We start from the raw sequence: 10,601 nt of genomic DNA, 5'->3' as shown, positions 1-10,601 counted from the left end.
TTTTTTTTTGGAATTTTACCTATGTCTAAACGCGTACTTAGTCATTAGTAATTTTCTTTTCAGTCATTTCGAATTCCACTTTAAACCATGAAACAAAATCAAAAGAAAAATGAAAATCTAGGCCATATTGGTTATTCTGCTATACTAACATAAGTACAGATTGTTCTTTGAAGTTTAACTATGAAACTTGGCCCCCTTTATGTTTAGAATTACAACTACTGAATTTTATGTACTCATTATGAATTACAACATAATTCAACCGAGAGGTTGTGAGTTTGAGTCTCCCCAAGAGCAAGGTGAGAAGTTTTTGGAGGGAAGGATGTCGGGGGTCTATTTGGAAACAGTCTCTCTACCCTAGGGTAGGGGTAAGGTCTGCGTACACACTACCCTCCCCAGACCCCACTAAGTGGGATTATACTGGTTGTTGTTGTTGTATTATGAATTACAACATGCTCAATATTTATAGAAGTAGCAACACTCCTATTCCTCATGACCTGTAATCCAGCTGCATATTTTCTAAAGAGAATAATTATTTATTTTCATTAGCTCATCAGAGTATTACAAAATGTACTACAATAAAATAAAATAAAAGAATGAGATATTTCGCGCGTGAACAATACGCGATGGCGGTGGTCTAATTGAATTTTGATTAAACAAGCTTATGGATGGGTCAATCTTCTTTTTGAATGAATAAAAAAGTTAATGTATAAAGTTGCACATTCCGGTGGGTGGCTCACGACTTAAGTCTCCATCTTTACTCTGCTACTGGGATCGGTTGATTTTTCTATAATTTGTAAGTCTCACGTCTTCTGTTCTTTTGAACTTGAACTCGTATTTCTTGTTTCTGCTATTAAGGGTTTTTTTATCACTGAAATAAAAACAAGGAAAATATTAAGAAAAGGAAAAAAAGGCCTGACCTTTTTGTCTTTTTGAGTTAATGTTGTGTAAACTGTGGAAAGGGCTGTCCTTTTTATGTGATTCTTGAGTTTATTGATTTGTTGAGAAATTATGGGTATCACCTGAATTCTGTGGTGCTTCTGAGGATTAGTGATTGCTTGCTGTTGCTCTGGTTTGGTAATTGCTGGTTCTCTTTCTCTATATATTTTTTTAAGCTACAAAGTTGTTTGTTAAGTTTGAGTGTGTTTATACTATTGGGGCTAGGAGGGTATGAAAGTGGAGGCTTTGGCCAAATAAGCTTGATTTAAGGTTTTTTAAAATTCTTTTTTTGCCTATTAATTTGTATTTGGGTTTCCCATTTGGGGTTTTATGGCTTTAAGGATCAAGCCTTTTCATATTTGAGTTAGATTTTAACTCAAATCTATGCATATAACCATGGTATCTTTGTGCCGGTGTACCTGAATGGTGTGCTCTTGTGTTCATTTCTCAGAATTTTTGTGTTATAAGATGTGGTTTTGATCAAGAAGAGAAAGGAACATTGTAAATTAGTGATAGGGAATTTAATATTTTTGGTTCTTGATGTTGTTTTAAACAAGATAAAAGATGCAAAGAGTAAGGCTATCAACACATCAGGCTCCAGTGCACAAGTTAGGGGATTCACAAAAGACCTGTCCCCAAAGTTTAGGTTAGCTGCAATGTGTTCCGCTCTGCTTGATCCGTCTCTTGAGTTCCAATCGTGGCTTAAAGGAGAGCCTCTAATTCCTGGACTTCCGGATGATGTTGCTCTCCATTGCCTCCTCCGGATACCAGTGGATAACCACATAAACTGCAGGGTTGTTTGTAAGCGATGGTATTCACTTTTCGGCAGTAAAGAGCGATTCTTTACGCTTTGGAAGGAGCTGGGTTTTCATGATCCATGGCTCTTTGTCTTTGCCTTTCATAAATCTACTGAAAAAATTTTGTGGAAAGTTTTTGACCTTAACAACTTTTCCTGGCACACAATCCCTGCTCTGCCGTGCAAGGAAAAACTTTGTCCCTATGGGTTTAGATGTGTCGCCTTGCCTCGTGAGGGTGTTCTCTATGTTTGCGGTGGAGTGGCCTCTGATGATTGTCCCCTTAATATGGTGTTGAAATATGAAGTCCGAAAAAACAGTTGGACTATTATAAAGAAAATGATCACTCCAAGGTCCTTTTTTGCTAGTGGAGTTAATAATGGGATGATTTATGTTGCTGGGGGAAACAACTCAAATCTTTATAATGAGATCAACTCTGCTGAAGTCCTGGATCCTGATAAAGAGACTTGGCATCCTGTTGCTAATATGGGGGTGAACATGGCTTTATACTCTTAATGGTAAGCTTCTGACGACAGAAGGCTGGTATTGGCCCTTTTTAGTTGTGCCCAGGGGCCAAATCTATGACCCTAAAACAAATAATTGGGAGGAAATGGCTTCTGGACTACGAGAAGGTTGGACTGGTCCATGCATTGTGATTTACGGACGTTTATTCGTTGTGTCAGAACATGAACGAACAAAACTTAAGGTTTATGATACAGAAACTGACTCCTGGGATATAGTAGGAGGACTCCCGTTACGTGAACAGATATCCAAACCGTTCTCTGTAGATTGCTATGGCAACCAGATTCTTATTGTAGGTCGAGACCTTCATATTGCTGTGGGACATATCACGAGGCTACAGCAAAAAAATCAATCGGTTAAAAACTGCAGCTTTGCTGTTACCTGGCAAGTGGTAGATGCTCCTGAATCCCTTACTGATTTTACACCATCAAGTGCACATGTTGTATTTTCTTAGCTTCCAGTTTGGATACTAGCAATTACATTAGACTGCCAAAAGTTAGAAACTTAGAATGATGAGGGCATGTGTAAGTTTGGAACACCTTGCATATTTTCTGACAAGGTCCCATAACACTGGAAACATTGAGGAAGAAGTATCTTCTGATTTAAAAATGCATCAGTCTCTTTTCTTTTTCTTTTTCTTTTTCTTTTTTTTTTCAGTGGATCCTGTCTTCCTTATAATAGCAAATCAAGAGTTGGTTGCGACTATCTGCAAACCAAGTTTAGTAAAGTTTGCTTTAATCATGCGGTTGATTGTGCTTGTTTTGACAGGGAAATGAAACTTCGTTGCTGTTATGCCTGACATCGTATTTCGTCTGCTTTGCAATTTGCTCATTTAGTCTGCAATTGAAAAAAAAATCCTTGATAAGATTAGATTACTTTTTTCTTTGTTAACACTGTTAAGTGAGGTGACTCTTTTACAATTTACATAAAATTAAGAAACAACTCACTTCTTTCAATTTAGAGAGTAAAGTGTTGTACTTACTATTAATCCTCGAGACTGATTGTAAAACAAAGAGTAAAGCTAAGATAGTTGCAAAAACAGAATGTTGATAAGCCGATAGAGTGATAACCTGGAAATATTTTAGTAGACTTTCCGTTAAATGATTCAGTTAAGTTTCGCATTAGTTACGGGTATGCAGTAATAAAATTATCTATGCTTAATTCTTTTAGACATTAAGTCACATAATCTGGAAAAGAAGAAAATTCTGCGACATCCTACTTTTATCCTTTGAAATAAATAAAAAAACATTCTCTATCTTATTTATGGGTCCATCTCATATGAAGGAAAGACAACTTCCTTTGGCAAAGTCTGCACCGTCCAAATCCAAGTTTGTCAAACAAATATTTATGTGGCAAGGAAATTCAAAAGGGAAGGAAGACAAGTTTGATTTACTATTTTTTTATGTCACCCATGACATCTCTGAGAGGCTCTTCACCTCTATAAATAAGGAAGTATTCCTTCCTTTGTAATACACATCAACAAAGAGAGAAAGAAAGAGTGAGACATCACAGATAAAGTATAAGAAAATAGTCTGTAAGAAAAATAAAGAGTGTAAGCGATATTGTTGTAAGTTGCGAATATCAAAAGATGATTATTTCTTTTGAGTGTTGTAGTGGTCTTTGGAGTTTTTTTACTCGGACCTACAAAGTGTAGAATTCCTTGCTATAGTGATATCAGTTACTCCTCTCGGGCCGTGTTTTTTTTCCTTATTCAAATGGGTTTTCTACGTAAAATTCTTGGTGTCGTTGTCATTCTTTTATTCTTGTTAATTAGCGTATCTCAGTGCTACACTATTATTTCGCTTTTATTACCGTGAATATTATTTCTGTGGGGGTTTATTCCCAACAACTGATATTAGAGCATAAGTTCCCTCGTTCGCAGAAATACTATTCACTGTCGGTAGTACTATACTCGGTGAAAAAAAATGTCCGGAGAAAAGTACGAGATAGTAAAATTAAGCGGAGATAACGGTTTCTCAACATGACAAAGAAGAATGAGGGATCTGCTCATCCAAAAAAGGTTACACAAGGTATTAGATACTGATGCCAAAAAGCCTAATACCATGAAAGCTGAGGATTGGGCTGAGTTGGATGAAAGGGTTGCTAGTGCAATTAGGTTGCACTTATCAGATGATGTGGTAAATAACATCATTGATGAAGACATCGCATGTTGCATTTGGACAAGGTTGGAAAGCCTATACATGTCCAAAACGCTAACAAATAAATTATACCTGAAGAAGCAGCTATACACCCTACACATGGGTGAAGATACGAATTTTTTGTCAAATTTAAATGTATTTAACGGACTAATCACATAGCTCGCCAATCTCGGAGTGAAAATCAAGGAAGAAGATAAAACCATGTTGCTATTGAACTTGTTGCCGTCTTCGTACGATAATTTGGCAACAACCATCTTACACGGTAAGACTACAATTGAGTTGAAAGACGTCACATCGGTTCTTTTACTCAATGAGAATATGAGAAACAAACCTGAAAATCAAGGACAGGATCTCATCACAAAAGGTAGAGGCAAGAGTTATCAAAGGAGTTCGAGCAACTATGGTTGATCCGGAGCTCATGGGAAGTCTAAGAACCGATCCAAATCAAGAGCCAGAAATTGTTACAACTGTGATCAACCAGGTCACTTCAAAAGAGATTGTCCAAATACAAGGAAGGGCAAGGGTGAACCCATTGGCCAGAAGAATACGACAACAAAACCGTTATGGTACAAAACAACGATAACATTGTTCTCTTTATAAATGAGGAAGAGGAATGCATGCACTTGGCATGTCTAGAGTCGGAATAGGTTGTTGATACAACAACATCTTACCATGCCACACTGCAAAAGGAATTTTTTTGCAGAAATGTAGCAGGTGATTTTGGCACTATGAGAATGGGCAATACGAGTTACTCAAAGATTGCGGGGATCAGTGACATTTGTATCAAGACAAATGTCAGATGCACATTGGTTTTAAAGGACATGCAGCATGTACCTGATATGCGGATGAACTTGATCTTGGGAATTGCTTTATACCGAGATGGATATGAGAACTATTTTGCAAATCAAAAGTGGAGACCCACCAAGGGATCATTGGTGATTGCAAAGCGAGTTGCTCGTGACACATTTTACAGAACAAATGCAGAAATAAGCCAATGAATTGAACGTGGCACAAGGTGAGATTTCTACAGATTTGTGCCACAAAAGAATGGGTCATATGAGCGAGAAGGGATTGCAGATTCTTTCCAGGAAATCACTTATTTCTTATGCCAAATGTACAACGGTAAAACCTTGTGACTATTGTTTATTTGGTAAGCAACATAGAGTGTCATTTCAGACATCCTCTGAAAGAAAATTGAATATACTTGATTTAGTATGTTTTGATATTTGTGGTCCAATGGAAATTGGATCAATGGGCGGCAACAAATATTTTGTTTCTTTTATTGATGATGCTTCACGAAAATTATGGGTTTATATTTTGGAAACCAAAGATCAGGTGTTCAAGTTTTTCAGAAGTTTCATGCTCTGGTGAAAAGGGAGACAGGCTAAAAGCTGAAACGTCTCCTAAGTGACAATGGAGGTGATGACACTTCAAAGGAATTTGAAGAGTACTGTTCGAGCCATGGGATCAGACATAAAAAGACAGTTCTTGGAACCCCACAACACAAAGATATAGCTAAAGACGCACCATTGTGAAGAAGGTGAGAAGCATGCTCAGAATGGCTAAATTGTCTAAGTCATATTGGGGTGAAGCAGTTCAGGCAGCTTGTTACATGATCAATAGGAGTCCATCAGTTCCATTTGCATTTGACATCCCAAAGAGAGTTTGGACCAACAAGGAGGTGTCCTACTCGCATATGAAGGTGTTCGGTTGCAGAGCTTTTGCACATGTACCAAAGGAGTAGAGAACAAAGCTGGATGATAAATCTGTTCCCTGTATATTTATTGGATATGGAGATGAAGAGTTTGGATATAGATTGTGGGATCTTGTAAAAAAAAAAGGTCATCAGAAGCAGAGATGTATTATTCCGAGAAAGTGAAGTTGGAACTGCTGATGATATGTTAGAGAAGGCCAAGAATGGTATAATTCATAACATTGTTACTACTCATTCTACTTCTAACAATCCTACAAGTGCTTAAAGTATGACCGAAGAGGTTGTCGAGCAGGGGGCGACCTGATGAGGTTATTGAGCAGGGGAGCAACTTGATGATGATGTCGAGCAAGTGGAGTACCCTACTCAGGAAGAAGAACAACCTCAACCTCTAAGGAGATCAGAAAGGCCAAGGGTAGAGTCATGCAGGTATCCTTCCACAGAATATGTCCTCATCAATGAAAGGGGATCCAGAAAGTCTTAAAGAGGTGTTGTCCTATCCAGTAAAAAACCAGTGGATGAAAGCCATGCAAGAAGAGATAGAATCTCTATAGAAAAATGGCACGTACAAGCTGGTTGAACTTCCAAAGGGTAAAAGACCACTCAAATGTAAGTGGGTCTTTAAACTCAAGAAAGATGGAAATGACAAGCTGGTCAGATACAAAGCTCGATTGGTGGTTAAAGGCTTCGAACAGAAGAAACGTATTGATTTTGACAAAATTTTCTTACTTGTTGTTAAAATAACTTCTATTCGAACAATTTTGAGATTAGCAGTTAGCCTAGATCTCGAAGTGGAGCAGTTGGATGTGAAAACTACATTTCTTCATGGAGATTTAGAATAGGAGATTTATATGGAACAATCAGAAGGATTTGAAGTAGCTGGAAAGGAACTCATGGTGTGAAAATTGAATAAGAGTTTTTATGGATTGAAGTCGACACCAAGGCAATGGTACATGAAGTTTGACTCATTCATGAAAAGTCAAACATACATAAAGACCTATTCTGATCCATGTGTATACTTCAAAAGAATTTCTGATAATAACTTTATTATATTATTGTTGTATGTGGATGACATGTTGATTATAGGACAAGAAAGAAGTTGATTGCAAAGTTGAGGAGAGATTTGTCCAAGTCATTTGATATGATAGACTTGGGCCCAAAACAACAAATTTTAGGGATGAAGATAGTTCGACAGCGGACAAGCAGAAAGTTATGGCTATCTCAGGAGAAGTACATTGAACGTGTACTGCAATGCTTCAACATGAAAAGTACTAAGCCAGTCAGCACACCACTTGCTTGTCATCTGAAGTTGAGCAAGAAGATGTGTCCTACAACAGTGGAGGAGAAATGGAACATGGCTAGAGTTCCTTATTCTTCAGCAATCGGGAGCTTGATGTATACAATGGTGTGCACCAGACCTGATATTGCTCATGCAGTTGGTGTTCTTTCCAGATTCTTTGAAAATCCTGGAAAGGAACATTGGGAAACAGTCAAGTGGATACTCAAGTACCTAAGAGGTATTGTAGGAGATTGCTTGTGTTTGGAAGATCTGATCCAATCTTGAAGGGCTACACGGATGCTGATATGGCAGGTAATCTTGATAATCGTAAATCTACTACAGGATACATGTTCTCATTTTTAGGGGGAGCTATATCATTGCAGTAGAAGTTGCAGAAGTGTGTCGCACTCTCTACAACTGAAGCATAATATATTGCCGCTACTGAAGCTGGCAAGGAGATGGTTTGGTTGAAATGGTGCCTTTGAGAGCTTGGATTGCATCAAAACGAGTATGTCATCGATTATGACAGTCAAAGTGAAATAGACCTGAGCAAAAACATCATGTATCATGCAAGGACGAAGCATATCGGCGTAAGATATCCCTAGATTCGAGAAAGAATAGAGGATGGATCAATACATGTCAAAAAGATCCATACAAGTGAGAATCCTTTCGATATGCTAACCAAGGTGGTACCAAGACACAAGTTCGAGCTATGCAAAGAACTTGTCGGCATGCACTCAAACTAGAAACTTCGGTGTTACCTCCTTCAGGTGCATGGGACTTGAGGGGGAGATTTTATGGGTCCATCCCATGTGAAAGGAAGACAACTTCCTTTGGCAAAGTCTGCACGTCCAAATTCAAATTTGTCAAATAAATATTTGTGTGGCAAGGAAAGTAAAAAAGGGAAGGAAGACAAGTTTGGTTTACTATTTTTTGATGTCACCCATGATATCTTTGAGAGGCTCTTCACCTCTATAAATAAGGAAGTATTCCTTCACTAGTAATACACACCAACAAAGAGAGAAAGAAAGAGTGAGGCATCACAAACAAGGTATAAGAAAATAGTCTGTGAGTAAAAATAGAGTGTGTGAGCGATATTGTTGTAAGTTGGGAATATCAAAAGAGGATTATTTCTTTTGAGTGTTGTAATGGTCTTTGGAGTATTTTACTCGAACCTACAAAGTGTAAAATTCCTTGCTATAGTGATATCAATTGCTCGTCTCGGGCCATTGTTTTTTTCCTTATTCAAAAGGGTTTTTCACGTAAAATTTTGGTGTTAGTGTCACTCTTTTTTTGTTAATTACCGTATCTCGGTGCTACGTTGTTATTTCTCTTTTATTACCATGAATATTATTTCTGTGGGGGTTTATTCCCAACACTTATCATTTATCTAAAGATACCGAGGTAGAAGTTGGTTATATGAAAGAGAGGAGGAATGAACTTCTCAAATAAATGCCATAGGTGATAGAAAAAATGATTAGAGAAGGATGTAGATTTGTAAGTAAAAAATATAGCAGAGAATGAGGCAATTCTTGAAATTTCCTGACTGATTGACTGCAATGCAACAACTGCAATTTTTTATAACCAAAAAACATAGGAAACTTAGGCTAAAAATTAGGATCTACTCCACAAAGTTTCCTCCTAAAAATAAGATAACAAAACCATGTTAAACTACTTCCTAAGGACTAGGACAAACCTAAAAGATATGAGTTTTATTTACTAAAACCCTCCCTTAAACTGAAAGCTTTCAAGCTTCAATTTATCTTCAATTTCTTGAGTTATTCCATGGTGCATAGTCTCAATAATCTTCTCAAATTTTGGAAAGAATGTAACTTAAGAGGTTTAGTGAAAAGATCCGTCAATTGGTCTTCATTCCGGCAATATTTTGCTCTATTGTTCCTTCATTGTTGAGATCATTCAAGAAATAGTACTTCGAGTCAATGTGCTTGCTTATTCCATGTGGCACCGAGTTCTTTGACAAATTGATGGCCGAGTTGTTGTCACAGAAAATTGTAGTGTTGTTTCTTGTTTGATTTTAGTTCTTCAAGAATTCTCCTTAACCAAACAGCTTGACAAGCACAAGTTGTAGCAGCAACAAATTCAGCTTCAGTTTTTGACAAAGTGCTAATTGATTGCTTCTTAGAAGACCATGAAACAACTCTTGTGCCTAACATAAAAACATAACCTGAAGTGCTCCTTTTGTCGTCTTGATCTACTACATAATCACTGCCAGTAAAACTAATCAAACCAAAATTTTCACCCTTCTTGTAGAACAAAATACAATCATTAGTTCCTTGTAAGTAACGAAGGATTCTCTTAGCTGCTAGCAGGTGAATTTCAGTTGGGCTCTCCATGTATATGCTTATGAGACTTACAACATACATGATGTCGGATCTTGTAGCACTAAGATACATCGAACTACCTATAATTTTCTTGTAGAATGTGTTGTCCACCTTCTTTCTGCTTTTTGCTTTGCATAGCTTCAAGCCAAACTCAATTAGAGTGATGGCGGTATTGCAATTTTGTATCTTGAAATTGTCCAAAATTTCTCACACATACTTCTTTTGGGAAATAATATTCCATCATCAGATTATACTACTTCTAATCTAAGAAAATAATGCATCTTACCAAGATCAGATATTTCAAACTCATCCATCATAGACTTCCTGAAATCGGCAAACATGATACTATCATTCCCAGTAAATATAAGATCATCAACATATAAATACACAATGAGCATTTTTCCAGGTTCTCCATGTTTAACTAAAAGAGAGTGTTCATATGGACATTTCAGAAAATCAACTTTTAGAAAGTAATCCTCGATGTGGCTATACCAAGCTCGCAGAGCTTGTTTTAGTCCGTAAAGAGCCTTTTTCAATTTGTACACCTTATGCTCATTTCCATTTTTTGTAGAACTTGGAGGTTGTTCTACAAATAGTTGATCTTCCAAGTGCCTGTACAAAAATGCCGATTTGATATCTAATTGGAAAATAGGCCAAGAATTCTGTGTCGCTAATGCAATCACCAATATGATTATATCGTGTCTCGCAACCGAAGCAAATACTCTGGGTAGTCATTTTCATACTCTTGTTTGTATCCTTTAGCCACTAAGCATGCCTTATACTTGTCAACTTCACCATCTTCTTTCAACTTTGTCTTGAATATCCACTTCACACCAATAGTTTCATGCCCTTTTGGAA

General features: G+C 37.2%; 1 protein-coding gene and 1 pseudogene across 1 annotated transcript; one reads left to right on the top strand and one right to left on the bottom strand.

Annotated features, from left to right (window-relative positions):
* The first annotated feature begins 580 nt into the window (after nucleotides 1-580).
* Nucleotides 581-2,861, top strand: LOC107823956 (F-box/kelch-repeat protein At1g30090-like; annotated as a pseudogene).
* A 6,540-nt stretch (nucleotides 2,862-9,401) lies between these two features.
* Nucleotides 9,402-9,755, bottom strand: LOC142177803 (secreted RxLR effector protein 161-like). The gene has a single exon (XM_075247003.1). The coding sequence runs from the start codon at nucleotides 9,753-9,755 to the stop codon at nucleotides 9,402-9,404; it is 354 nt and encodes a 117-aa protein (XP_075103104.1).
* Between the last annotated feature and the right edge of the window lie 846 nt (nucleotides 9,756-10,601).

This window comes from Nicotiana tabacum, chromosome 3 (genome assembly GCF_000715075.1).
Source record: "Nicotiana tabacum cultivar K326 chromosome 3, ASM71507v2, whole genome shotgun sequence".
Classification (NCBI taxonomy): domain Eukaryota; kingdom Viridiplantae; phylum Streptophyta; class Magnoliopsida; order Solanales; family Solanaceae; genus Nicotiana; species Nicotiana tabacum.
Note: the sequence above shows the minus strand (reverse complement) of the source record. Positions and strands in the feature narration are given on the sequence as shown.

What these genes read in the sequence shown, in the direction of transcription:
- LOC142177803 (XM_075247003.1), bottom strand. Translation starts at nt 9,755, where the DNA reads ATGGAGAGCCCAACTGAAATTCACCTGCTAGCAGCTAAGAGAATCCTT.